This window comes from Triticum dicoccoides, chromosome 6A (genome assembly GCF_002162155.2).
Source record: "Triticum dicoccoides isolate Atlit2015 ecotype Zavitan chromosome 6A, WEW_v2.0, whole genome shotgun sequence".
Classification (NCBI taxonomy): Eukaryota; Viridiplantae; Streptophyta; class Magnoliopsida; order Poales; family Poaceae; genus Triticum; species Triticum dicoccoides.
Window position 1 is genome coordinate 140,977,973 of NC_041390.1, and position 14,772 is coordinate 140,992,744.

At 43.9% G+C, this 14,772-nt stretch overlaps 1 protein-coding gene across 1 annotated transcript; it reads left to right on the forward strand.

Moving 5' to 3' along the window:
* Positions 1 to 12,663: 12,663 nt before the first annotated feature.
* On the forward strand, positions 12,664 to 13,447 carry LOC119318932 (protein GLUTAMINE DUMPER 2-like). The gene has a single exon (XM_037593481.1). The coding sequence runs from the start codon at positions 12,802 to 12,804 to the stop codon at positions 13,303 to 13,305; it is 504 nt and encodes a 167-aa protein (XP_037449378.1). The 5' UTR covers positions 12,664 to 12,801; the 3' UTR covers positions 13,306 to 13,447.
* Positions 13,448 to 14,772: the final 1,325 nt, after the last annotated feature.

Here is a 14,772-nt window from a genome sequence, read left to right on the forward strand (position 1 = left end):
GAACCCATAGGGTCCGCACGCTTAACGTTCGATGACGATTTGTATTATGAGTTATGTGATTTGATGACCGAAGTTTGTTCGGAGTCTCGGATAAGATCACATATATGACGAGGAGTCTCGAAATAGTCGAGAGGTAAAGATTCATATATTGGAAGGTTATATTCGGACGTCGGAATGGTTTCGAGTGATCCGGGTATTTTTCCGGAGTACCGAGGGGTTACCGGAACCCCCGGGGAAGTTAATGGGCCTTAGTGGGCTTTAGTGGAGAGAGGGAAGAAGGGCTACGAGGTGGCGCGCGCCTCCCCCCTGCCCAAACTGAATTGGACAAGGGGTGGGGGCGCGGCCCCCTCCTTCCTTCTCCTTCTCCTCTCCTTCGGAGCCGAATCCTACTTGGACTTGGAGTCCAAGTAGGACTCCCCCTGGCGCACCTCCTCCTAGGCCGGCCTCCTCCTCCCCCTCCTTTATATACGTGGGCAGGGGACACCCCAAAGCACAACAGACAATCTCTTGCCGTGTGCAGTGCCCCCCTCCATAGTTTTACACCTCGGTTATATCGGCGTAGTGCTTAGGTGAAGCCCTGCGCCGGTAACTTCATCATCACCGTCGCCACACCGTCGTGCTAACGGAACTCTCCCTCGTCCTCAACTGGATCAAGAGATCGAGGGACGTCATCGTGTTGAACGTGTGCTAAACACGGAGGTGTCGTACATTCGGTACTTGGATCGGTTGAATCGTGAAGACGTTCGACTACATCAACCGCATTACTAAACGCTTCCGCTTACGGTCTACGAGGGTATGTGGAGACACTCTTCCATATCGTTGCTATGCATCTCCTAGATAGATCTTGCGTGATCGTAGGATTTTTTTTTTGAAATATTGTGTTCCCCAACAGGGCTCCTAGCACACAACAGACAATTGCCTAGCCGTGTGCGGTGCCCCCTCCACAGTTTACACCCTCGGTCATATCTTCGTAGTGCTTAGGCGAAGCCCTGCGAGGATCACTTCACCATCACCATGATCATGCCGTCTTGTTGACGGAACTCATCTACTACCTCGACGTCTTGCTGGATCAAGAAGGCGAGGGACGTCACCGAGCTGAACGTGTGTAGAACTCGAGGTGCCATGCGTTCGGTACTTGATCGGTCGGAGCTAGAAGAAGTTCGACTACATTAACCGCGTTGTCAAATGCTTCCGCTTTCGGTCTACGAGGGTACGTAGACACACTCTCCCCCTATCATTGCTATGCATCTCCTAGATAGATCTTGTGTGAGCGTAGGGAATTTTTGAATTTGCATGCTACGTTTCTCAACATTGTGGTCTTCTCGCTGGACATCTTTGGCCCGCAAAATTGGTGGGGTTGGTCGGCGTGGCGGCGAGCACCCAACTCATGTCTTTTTTCCTCCGTGTCCGCCTCCATCTCGGGGTTGTGCCTCCCTCCTCATTTGGTGGCTGCTTGGCAACCTTTGGGACATGGTTGGTTCAACCACTCTCTTCTACGATGACGTAATCGGATGATTTAATAATCACATCACATAAATCCTGTTTCATTAGCATAATCAGGCATGGATGTCCCTTCTTTATTAGAGTTTATTCTCTTTGAATTTTTTTAGCGTCCACGCGCCCATAATATTTTTTTAATTAGAGCCAAACAACATATTCTCTTTTATTGGCACTTGCCCACAATTTCTTTCATTTATAGCCAACCATCATAGAACAAACCGCGCTACTAACCAATGGCCAGCGCAAATATTTAAGAAAATAATATATCATCATATTCGAAGCATTTTAATTTTCTAATTTTTGGACTTTCAGAAAAAAATATGAACTGCCAAATATTCTTGGAAACGTGAACAATTTTTAAAATCCCTATCAATTTTAAAAAATGTGAACACTTTTTTTGAAAAATCCATATATTTTTGGAAAAATACAAACAAAATTAGAAACAGGAAAAGTTTTTGAAATACACAAACAATTTTTAGAAAACATGAACCTTTAATAAAAATACAGTTTTTTTGCATTTGTGATTATATTTTAAAATGGGAACAAGTTTTGAACATTTAGAACAATTGTAGAAAATGTTTTTTTGACGCAAACATTATTTTGGATTTGTGAACATATCAATAAAACAAGAATATTTGTAGAATGTGGAACATTTTATAAAATGTAATTTTCTAATATTGGTTTTTTGGAAAACACAAACATTGTTTTTACAAATATGGGAAAAAAATAAATTTTGAGCAAATTGTGGAACGGGATATTTTTTTATGTTTTGAACATTTTTCAGAACAGGAATAAAATTTTGGAATTCTGTTTTTTAATATTTAAACAAAAATTGACATTCTGTAAATTTTTAGTACACGGGAAAAAATAAAAAAATAAGGGAAAAATGAAAAATATGAAATAGAAAGAGAAAGGAACGGAAAAAAATATAAATAGAACACTGAGAAAACAAAAACAGCAAATAATGTCTTCCGTGCGGACCTTCACTATTTGCCGGCCGTGCGGCAAATAAGGTCTTCTCACCTGCTATTTTTGTCAACTTCCGAATAAATCGTTTTGCTCTAAACAGATGCCTTGGCTGATTATTTGCTTTCCTGAGTTCGAACGGCACTAGCTGCACTGTGTTAGGCCTAACAAATGTTCCTTGCTCCTCTTTCTGATCAGACGGCAGCAGCAGATTTGCACTGCATCTAGCTTAGCTCTCTACCTAGCTTGGTGCCGAAAGTCAGAGCTGTGATGCATCTTTTGTGCCTAAAATAAATATGTCATTCTTCACCTAGCAGATCAGTCGAGAATAGATGTCACCAAGTGGCTCGCAGAGGTCAGTTCAAGCTTTAGCATTAGCAATGTCCATTGAGTCCGACCTGTGCAATTAAGTACTACCAGTGGCATTAGCAAGTACTAGTAGCATCATCGTGCGGTTTAAAGTGATGCCCTAATGCGAAGGAACTAAGATAGGTCGGTGGCCGACCTGACCTTATGCGTACAATCCTTCTATCCGTCCGTGGGTCAGGCGACTAGACAAGGACGGCCTCAAGGTGCGACCTACCGGCGAGGTTGTCATGGTCGTCGTCGTATGACGGGCTCTCGAGGACGCCGGTGCTATGTAGTTAAGGACGTGGCGGCCGCCGCTGGCGTCGTGAATGTGCCCACCAGGATCCGCAAGAGAGGAAGGAGGATCTGCAAAACGAGTAATAGTCATTTTTCTACAAACGCGAAATTTCAGGTTTTGGAGAATTCGATTTTACCAATGTACGGATTAGTTAGAAGTAGCCAAACATGATGTTTTCCTGGTTTATATAGAATAAATTTGTATAAACCATATCTCTAACGTGGACTCAAAAACAGAACCGTTCGGACGCAGTTTGCTATCCAACGCGGCATTCCAATGGTCCATGGACCGGTTCGGACGTCCATTTTTTCACAAACCGGATGCAAATCAGGTGCGCTTTGTGGGCGTCCGGACCACCGCTACATACGCGTTGGTCACTTCAGACCCATCCAAAACCCTCTTCATCGAAAAACCTTTGCACGAAACGGTTGTCGCGCATTAATGCCGGTCACCGTCCTCTATAAGATACGCAGTTTAGGTTTTCTTTTAAGTTTTAGTTGAGTACAAAATACAATCAGTTTTATGTAAATTATGTCCAAACTTAAGTAAATTTTGTCGTGTTTGTTTGAAAAGTCCGGTATACTCATATTCATTTTAAAATGTATGTCACTGTCCGCGGACAGGTCCACTGACAAATACAATGTCGTTTTAAGAGTGAGCTTAGAGATGCCCTTTGTGTACCGTGGACTGGCTCGACACCGAAGGTTCAGGTTTCAAAGGGGCTGTCCTGTGTTGCTGGACGTTCATGCCAACGATCCGTGCATATGCATGCCTCGTCCTCCGTTCGTCGTCATTCCATTGATACAGTGCGTGTCTCGTCGGCAAGCACCAGATCTAGTGCTCTTTTTGATTGGGTCTCTACTCTTCTTTTGGCATCTCGGCGTTGAGCTTATCCGGCGCTGAGCGTGCAAACAGTGGTAGGGTGGCCGGCACACTTATGGGGGTGGGTCATGCATGGCCCCTCGCATCTAATTTACCCACTTGATGTCAAAAAATATCTAAACGCTCTTATGATCATTTCTTCAGAAGGTGAGTGCTTCATCCAACATTCCATTTTTTTTCTGATGATGATCATTTTTTGAAAACCACCTTAATTATTCCATATTTTATCGACTTACCAAATAAACTATATTTTCTTTAGCAAGTCAATAAATTATTACTCACTCCGTTCCTAAATATTTGACTTTCTAGAAATTTCAACAAGTGACTACATACGAAACGAAATAAGTGAATCTACACTCTAAAATATGTCTATATACATTTGTATGTGGTATTCATTCGAAATCTCTAAAAAGACAAATATTTAAGAACGGAGGGAGTACAAAGTAAAATCATAGATAGAATTTGGTAAATATTTATTTACGAAATCGTGTAATATGGACAGCTAAATTATCAGATATTGTAGTAGAATATTTATACCCCATAGCGCGCGGGCAAATACCAAGTGAGTTAAACAACGGATGTCTAGAGTAACCATATCTTAGTTGAGTTCTACTACACCAGCAAACTAAATTCTACATAATATCTTTTCATTGATCCAAAATGTATCGAGTTCCACTATGGGGAAACCTTTAGTGATTTTAAGAAACATTCTGCAAAGGATAATGATATTCTGAATCATGAGTAAATCCAACTATGGTGATTTCTTATGGAGTGGCTTAGATGGATGAAAAGTTGACAGTGTGAAAACTTTTTAGAGATACGGTAAAATGCAGACACCTACATAGGCATGCACAACCTACTCTCATCGGCACCTCCGAGAGACTGAGCTGGTAGATTTTGAGATTGATAAAATCGTCACGGACACCATGTAGTTGAAGGGTGCACAATACTATTAAAAATTAGTGTCAGAAAGTCTGAAATAAATAAATAAATTGTGAACATCATCCTAAATTTAGGACTTGAACTCAGCTGTCCTAAATTTAGGACTTGAACTCAGCGGACAGGTTCCGCCAAAAGAAATCTAACCAACTGAGCTATGATTATTTTGCATTGACGATGGCGACTTGTATGAGCATACACGACACACACGCCGAGGAGTTCCGATGGGCCTACATGTTACCACAAACGAGGTAACCAAAATGATCGTATCAAGCTAGTGAATTCCACGGCGGTGCACTCACTTGAGCAGGGAAACCACTGCCAATTTGCTGCTGATTTGCCTAACAAAGCCATTGAATGGAAGACATAAGCAAAGGGTCATCCTGATGGTGATAGCCCAACCAATTGCATCATCCAGGAGTGGACTTGAATGAACAAGGGATTTGCTTTCAGTCGTGTCCAACTAATAAAGGTGGCAAATTATCAGATGACGCGTGCATGCAGATTCTTCACCTTTTTGTTGCTCTGTCCCAAAGATATCGCATTCTTGTTTCAAAACTAATATGCAAAATATGATGCACTACATCACTCACATAGTAATGTTCATCTTTATAATTGAAGGTCAATGACATTTGCAAACATGAAACATTGTTTTTTAACTGTTGCAACATAATGTATTATAGCTCATTATTGTAATTTTATTTGTGGTCAAATTTATTGTATATGGATGGCGGAACCAGAATGCCCGGTCAAGTTAAATATAGATGACAGTTCTACGTGATGTGAGAGCTTAGAGCCGTCATTCGCAACCGCTGAGGTGCAGTTGTAGAGTCTCAAAGGGCATGCACGGCTGGCCTAATAGAGCTCAGTGATCTGCACCTAGAAGCAACTTTATAATCCATAGTGTGTAGTAACTGTTTCTACATACTTTATGCGATTTCTTCTAAAAATGTGGAACTTTCTTTAGCCACTTTGACATTATGAAAATGCACACCATTTGAACGTTTCGTGTTTGCAAATTGCGACTAGATGTTGTCTTCGTCTCACAAAAAAAGTAATTATGAATAATGATTCGCCTACCATGAGATAAAAGTAAAACTCCTTTATAGAGAATACGACTCACACTATCCTGATTCTAACCCACTCTAATTAGCCATTATGGAGTTTGTGTGATTCAGATTAGCTCTTCTTCTCTTTGGTACAATCATTCACCTGTGGTGATTCGTTCATGCATTCTTATGAACGCTATGTGCATAAGGTGGAGAAAAGTGAGAGCGGCCTTCTTGCCTTGTGTTGCATTCAAGTTCTTTTGTGATGTATTCAAGCTGTCATTGTGAACAACCCCCAACACACTTCTCTTCCAAAAAGCTCCAAAACACTAATAATCGCCTAAATTATGATGGATTGGTGCCTTTTGAAAAGGAAAAGAGATGTGACAAGTCTAAGGTACCAAGGAGGAAATGCACTAGCAGATTCCTATTTTATAATGATGCTTGATCTATGACGTTAGAGTTTTTGGTTTTTATAACCACTATGGAGTACATGTGATCAGAAAGACCATTGATGTAGTTTTCATTTTTAGAATTCCTACAAGCATTGTCCGTTAAACTGAAACTCTTGCGATGTAGAAATGGTTATCTTAATGTAGGGGAATGTAGCATGCAATTTCAAAAAAAAATCTTACGATCACGCAAGATCTATCTAGGAGATGCATAGCAACGAGAGGGGGAGAGTGTGTCCAGGTACCCTCGTAGACCGAAAGCGGAAGCGTTAGCTTAACGTGGTTGATGTAGTCGAACGTCTTCGCGATCCAACCGATCAAGCACCGAACGTACGACACCTTCGAGTTCTGCACATGTTCAGCTCGATGACGTCTCTCGAACTCTTGATCCAGCAAAGTGTCAAGGGAGAGTTTCGTCAGCACGACGGCATGGTGATAGTGATGGTGATGTGATCCGCACAGGGCTTCGCCTAAGCACTACGGCAATATGACCGGAGGAGTAAACTATGGAGGGGGGCACCGCACACGGCTAAGAGAACAATTGATGTGCTTTGGGGTGCCCCCTTGCCCCCGTATATAAACGAGGAGAGGGAGAAGGCCGGCCCTAGGGGCACGCCATGGGGGGCGACTTGGACTCCTAGTCCTAGTCGGCCCCCCTTCCTTTCTTTCGGAGGGGGGAAAGGGAAGGAGAGGGAGAGGGAGAAGGAAAAGGGGGGGGGGCTTCCCCTTGTCCAATTCGGACTGCCCATGGGGGGGGGGACGCCACCCCTTGTGGGCTTCCCTCTCTCTCTCCCCTATGGCCCATGTTGGCCCATTACTTTCCCAGGGGGTTCCGGTAACCCCTCGGTACTCCAAAAAATATCCGAAACGCTCTGAAACTATTCCGGTGTCCGAATACTATCGTCCAATATATCAATCTTTACCTCTCGACCATTTCGAGACTCCTCGTCATGTCTGTGATCTCATCTGGGACTCCGAACAATCTCCAGTCACCACACATAACTCATAATACAAATCGTCATCGAACGTTGAGCGTGCGGACCCTACGGGTTCGAGAACTATGTAGACATGGCCGAGACACATCTCCAATCAATAACCAATAGCGGAACCTGGATGCTCATATTGGTTCGTACATATTCTACGAAAGATCTTTATCGGTCAAACCGCAATGACAACATACGTCATTCCCTTTGTCATCGGTATGTTACTTGCCTGAGATTCGATTGTCGGTACCTTCATACCTAGTTCAATCTCGTTACTGACAAGTCTCTTTACTCGTTTCATAATACATCATCCCGCAACTAACTCATTAGTCACATTGCTTGCAAGGCTTATCATGATGTGCATTACCGAGAGGGCCTAGAGATACCTCTCTGATACTCGAAGCGACAAATCCTAATCTCAATCTATGCCAACCCAACAAACACCTTCGGAGACACCTGTAGAGCATCTTTATAATCACTCAGTTACGTTGTGACGTTTGATAGCACACAAGGTGTTCCTTTGGTATTCGGGAGTTGCATAATCTCATAGTCAAAGGAATATGTATAAGTCATGAATAAAGCAATAACAATAAAACTTAACGATCATTATGCTAAGCTAACGGATGGGCCTTGTCCATCACATCATTCTCCTAATGATGTGATCCCGTTCATCAAATGATAACACATGTCTATGGTAGGAAACTTAACCATCTTTGATTAACGAGCTAGTCAAGTAGAGGCATACTAGGGACACTTTGTCTTGTCTATGTATTCACACATGTATCAAGTTTCCAGTTAACACAATTCTAGCATGAATAATAAACATTTATCATGATATAAGAAAATATAAATAACAAATTTATTATTACCTTTAGGGCATATTTCCTTCACTTAAAAGACCAAATTAGTGACGTGAAGTGTGCGGCAGCCAAATGGATAGTGGAGATGCATCTAACTGTCTATTTAGAATTCTCAAATTCATTGGTTTGGATTTTTTTTCTCATTTTTCTAATATGGTTTTACCCAGACTATGTATTTCTCATATTGTTAGGTACAAACAGTTTGAGATGGAACTGCAGAGATTGCTTAGCCAATCTGCATGCCATACAAGCAACTGAACATGTAATAATGCATGAGTTGCATCATGGATTTACTACTCACTTTATGCGATGGTTTTTCATAAATTTGTGGATCGGTGCATGATTGATGGAGATCTTATAGTGCCAACCTCCTTTAGATATTTGTCTATGAGCTATCAATTTTGAGTTAAAAGGTTTAGGTACTCAACCTCTTGCAGTTATACAACACAACAAGAAAGAATTCATATGCAAAGATTGGTTATGGCCATGTTTGTTTAGAGATTGTTTATGGGCATGTTTGTTTGGTGTGTTGTTTCTGACAAACCCGTTCGGTTTGATTCACTATACCGGTTACATGATACGGGTAGTGTAGTCATTTGGATGTTTTTGGTAGTTAGTTAAATTATTAATTGTTATTTTTGACAAAGCTAACTATTTTCCAACTAATTATTCAAAACAGCTTACTTAACAAGTTCATCATAGGATATTTTAGCAATCACGAAGAAGACGTTAGTTGTTATAAAACTTTTTTTTTACCAAAATGATATATTCTAGCTCCACGTAAAACTGAGTTAGTATAGATTAGCGATGGCACGACTTAGAAATGAAATGACATCATTGTTATCTTTTTTTGCAGGGGAGCACCATTATTGTTGTCGATACTTAGAGCCAACATAACAGACTTGGATTCAGCTGAACCTGACTCTCTTTTGCTAATCTTGTATTGAATGTTTTTAATTTAGTGCCCTACAAAAAATAACATTGTTTAGTGGTATGGTCATTTGGTTTAACCCAATCATTCAATAGTGAATCTTGTGGTCATGTTTGGCTTTTCCGCTACCTATGTGCGGAAGTTATGCAAATATTTTTCGGAACTTTATATTCCGCTTCTCAGCTCTTCGGTGTTGTCCTTTCCACTTGGGGAATATATGCAAATGGTTGTCTAAAGTTAGCAAACGTCCTTAGTCATTCATGTAATGCTCGATCCACTTATGATTAATTAATAGTACATTCATTATGCATGTTGATTATAGATAACAACATGACTTCATTATTGATTTTAGTTATGATCCTCTGGAAGTGTTGTGATATTTGCCTTTTTAGGTGAAACCAGATAAGAGGGAATGAATGAACATATTTAACGCTATATTTTATTCGAGTGCTGCAACTTTCTGAAATGCCATGATCGCTCAGCGTAGGGAAAACTTTCCAAATATCATATAATTAAAAGCAAGGTTCATCAAACCTAGGGTTTTGTTATTTTAATTTCTATTTAATTTTGTCAGGAAATGAGGCTAGCTCTCTCTCTCTCTCTCTGATGGAACCATCACAACAACCTAACTATTGCCAAGATATCAGCCGTATTACTCGAGGAGGCACCAGCAAAGTAGTTACAAATTGTTCCGTTCCTTTTAATAAGGTGTATTATTCTTACAAAACTCAAACTTTCCAACCTTTGACCAAGTTTATAGAAAACCTTGTACAATATCAAATCAGTATCTAAATGTTAATGATGGATCTAATGATGCTCATTCAATATTGTACACACTGATATTTTTTCCTAAGACTTGATAAAAAATAGAAACAATTGACTTTTGCACTAATTAATACGCCTTCTAAAATAGTAATGGGGAGTACAATGATTCTCGACGTAGTGTACCCACTTAATTTCCAAAACTTAATAACAAAAATCGAGTTTCCAAGTTTTGGCAAAATTTAAAGATCACACACGTAGGTCATTAATTGAAACTTGCTCATGTAAACTTTCGTAAATAATATAACGAATTGCGACATGCATGAAAATGAGAATGATAATGTCGTCTTCTTGCATGTGCTCCAGTTTGGGAATTGGTGCCGCCTCGTTTCCTTGCCGAGCTAGCGTGAGAGACCATCGACGGTGGATTAGTCATCGTCCTCAGATTTGGCCAGCGATGCGGGTTGTGGATCTGCCAGATGCGGCCTGCAGTCTAACACCCTCCTTCCTGTCGATGGTTGTGTGTTGTCAGAAGCTCTCATCTTCCTAGTTGGGGCAGGGTGGGGTCGGTTGTGCGGGTGGGCCCCATCCAGACCTGGCCTCCATAATAGGCGGGGCTAGATATAATGACCTGATAGCCGTCATTGCAGTGGTGGTTGGTAGCCATCTAGACGGGACTGTTTCCGGGCCATATTTGCTCATGCTCACGGTTGAGCAAGGGGGTTGAATGTTGTCTAGCGGCGGGAATGAGTGGCATTTCCGCCCCCTCCTGCGTGCTCATCGAGTTCGGCTTTGCATGGGCCGGGCTCGGGGCCAAGGGTGCCAAGGCGGCGACCCTGGATTGTGGGTTACACGAATTGGCTCTCTGGCGAGCAACGTGGTAGCTGGTGTTGGCAGTGTGCTTCGGCCATGTAGGTGGTGAGGTGTGTTGTGGCAGGTGGTCCTCGAGAAATTGTTGCCGGTGGTGGAGGCCGAGTCCTGATTTGGATATGGAGTCCCTGGTCCGTGGTGGAGGTTCTCCATCGGGGTACTTCTCGATGCGATGTGGTGGATGGGGGGGTCAACGAAAGCTCCGCGCCTTGGCATCGGCGATATCTTTTCTTGTATCGTTCCTCTTGGGGCATCACGTTGTTCCTTCCCTTACCTTCAGACACTCAGGGTGAAAACCTTCATTCGCCTTGGACTGAGCGGTGACATTGGCAATCGTGTCATGACCCTATTGAGGGCATGGTCGACGCATGTGGATCTTAATCGAATGTGACAACGTTCAGTAGTGCATGGTTGTGTGTGTTTAACCATTTCCGCCTAGTATTTTTCCGTGTATTTTAATTGACCGGCTTCCAGGGGATACCTCGATACTTTGTATCGTTTGACCATTCGGCTTTATTTATATATAAAGGGCCAAAAATATGTCTTGAGAGTAGTTTTTGAAATTATAAATGTAGCTCTTTCTCCTTTCTTTTTACCAAGGTCAAAAATACCAAGGTCTCAAATGTAGTTTTTGAATTTTCTTGTAATTTTTAAAACATACTGTATCAGGTTTATGAAATGTGTTCCGGACTTCTAGTATATCAGATTCCAAAAATCTGCTCTCGTGGGAGGGCCAGAGAATAAAAGGTAGAAAATAAAAGGATATTTGCATTACTTTCTTTAGTTGGTTCTACTACTCGAGTTTGCACCTGGTTTTTTCAGAGTTCTTGGGTATGCCCCTAGTTTGTTAGATGGCCTTGTGGAAACGCCCTTCCATCTCATTTCCATCTAGGCAGCATCGTTTGACCGCTAAGGGGGATTACTACATATATTTTTTCTTGAAACATCCTAAGCATATCTATAGTTATTATTATTATTATTTTAGTTGGAAAATATCTAAAAGAAACTATATTGGCGACATAGCCTGGAGTTTAGTCAAACTTCTCTTTGGGGTGAAAACCCACGATGTACCTCAATGGTTGAGGTCCAGCGACGACAGTGTTGGCGTGTCGTTCACTTTGAAGAGGTGTGGTTGTTGGAACACCTATCATGTTTCCCCAAGGTTGCCATCATTAATGGTTGATGCGGATATTTGCTGCAATGGATCTATTAATCATTTTCTGTGTGCATCCTCAATGCCCCGGCTAGCTCTTGAAATCATGTGCAAAGATCAGAGTGTAAGTTGATATCTTCTTCATATTAGTATATTCTCTTTATCAAAAACAATATTAAATACAACTTCAAATGAATTAATATATGTTGTTTATTCTCTTTATCACAATTCTCTTCCATATCAATTGTTCTTGTTGAAATTATGTCAAATACGTGTGTATTGACTACGGTTAGACTTGAAGTATGAGGAGGGTATGTGTTTGAGTTGAAGCAGGGTAGCCAAAATAGACTCAGTGAACCTGGTAGGCTCTCGTTGATATGTATGGATTTAGTACACGAGAGGAGCGTCCATAGTCATACTCGGAGGATATAACTCATGTTTGATGGGCGATGGACCTCGTTAACGAATAGTGTCTTTTTTTATATACTTTCTGCGATGAACTAATCACGCGTAAACCCTAAAACTAGTTCTTATGACACGTCGAAAAGCCAGCTGACGTTGTGCTTTTGCACGTTGCTCCTAGAAATCAAGACCATCTTCTCACACCACCCACGCAACAGTACTGTTAGTGCAGCTTCAGTAATGGACCTCAATATATAGGTGACCAGAGGCATTAGCGAGTAGCACCACTCCCATTCCCACGGGAATTTTATGTGGAACGTAGCAGCATCACACCACCCACGCAACAGACAACACAGACAACAGAGAGGCGCGCACTGCTGTCACTGGGACGCCAGCGACCCATGCCATGAGGTCCGGAGCCGAGTACCCCATGGCCCACGGCCCCGCGGCGGCGGCGCCGCGGTCGACGTGGCAGACGCCGGTGCCGTACCTCTTCGGCGGGCTCGCGACGATGCTGGCCCTCATCGCGCTCTCGCTCCTCACCCTGGCCTGCTCCTACTGGAAGCTCTCCGGCGGCCTCGCCGGCCCGGACGAGGACCAGCCCGCGGGCTCCGACGGCGAGAAGGGCTCGGCCGCCGAGCCCGCGAGGGAGTGGCTGGGGCACGTCGTGGTCATCATGGCCGGCGACGAGCAGCCGAGCTTCCTGGCCACGCCGGCGTCGATGACGAGCCGTGCCGCCGACGCCGGCGCGGAGACCGCGTGCTGCGCCGCGTGCAGGTCGGAGGAGAGGAAGATGGCGGATGCGCGGGAGGCCGGCGCGCAGCCAGCCGGCTCCGAAGACGACGCGCAGAGTCTGAGCCCGAGTGAGCTGCCTAGCAGTAGCACTAGTAGCTCTGTGATTAGCAGCTAGCGAGATAGTGCAATTTACATGGAAGGTCTTTTTTTCTATGGATTTCTTTGTGTAGTTTTCCTCTGCGGGGATCTTGTGCTGTTCAATTCAGTAGCTGTAAATTTTACACTGTGGCGATTATTCAAGATACGTCGTTTAGACATATTGGTCGCTTGTAGAGTATATATAATTCCGCACAAGAAAAACTTTACAGGGAAATCAACTTAATTTCATCTTTATATATGGGTAGCCAATATGTAGTTACAAATCACACTTAATTTGCAAGTGATTGAGGATGCATACACGACAACCATATGAGAGAGATTTCTAACAGATGGAAGGAAGCAACATGATGGCAGGGTAGACTTGGAACCAGCCTATGGATGAGTGGGGTGGGGTCAGAAGACAGGCTCTCGGTGAGCCGTCAGGTCGTTTTTCTTTTGTCCGCATCCATCCATCGACGCATGCACGTGAGAATGTCATACATACATATCCGGTCCGGCTATCCGAGCATGTTGGAGTTACGAAACCGGTTGAGATTACTGACAAAACTAGATGATTTTTTTTAGAACGAAGGCTCAAGGAGAGCCCGACTTTGAATTAACAAAGCCATCAACCAGCCAGGATTACACAAGGCCACCGAGCAAGAGCGACCGAAAGATACAAAGGAGCTGACAGAGCAGTCTACAACGCAACGCACACTACTGCACACATAGAAATACACATGAAAACCTGCAAGTAATGTCGAAGCCCGCTGCACCTCGGCACCAAGAGCAAGGGAGCAGAGTAGCGAAGGGTCAGCCAAAGACCTGCAAGCACTACGCGCAGCCGGATCGTGGGATTGGGATCCCGAAACCTGTCTACCAACGCCGAAGAAGACCCCAATCCTCTCGCCTAGGCTCGAAGGCGCCGCACCGTCGGGTCGTTGGGCGCTCACCCGAGAGCAAGAGCAGGTGCCGGTCGCAACCCAGAGCAGGCTTAACTCGCAGTCCTCACCACATCGGAGGCACACCATTAACTGCGCTGCCACCTACCCGGGCCGCCGAGAACAGAAGGAAAACCACTGGGAGGAATGATGAAGAACAGGCTGCAAGGACCCAAGGGCGAAGCTTGCGAAGCCTCTGCTTGGACTCGCCGCCGACGAGCTCTCTCCAACCTCGGCACCACTCACCCGGAGAACCAGACAACCCAAGGCGGCGCCTCCAAGGAGGGAACGACGTGCAGGACGCCGCCACCGCCCAACCCGAGACGAGTTTTGGGCTTTCACCCGGGATCTGGGACGGGGGTGGATACGGGAGACCTCAGCGGTGCCTCGAAGGAGAGAAGGCGATGCGCGCACGCACCCTCACCGCCGTGGTCGGAGAACCGACCAAGGGTTTCCCCCGGACTCGAGATATGCCACTGGCACCCCGCCAGCACCGGAACTGGCAGCGAACGCTGCAGATCGGACACAACCGGAGGGGGAGAGTGAGCAGAGGGGGAGAAGCA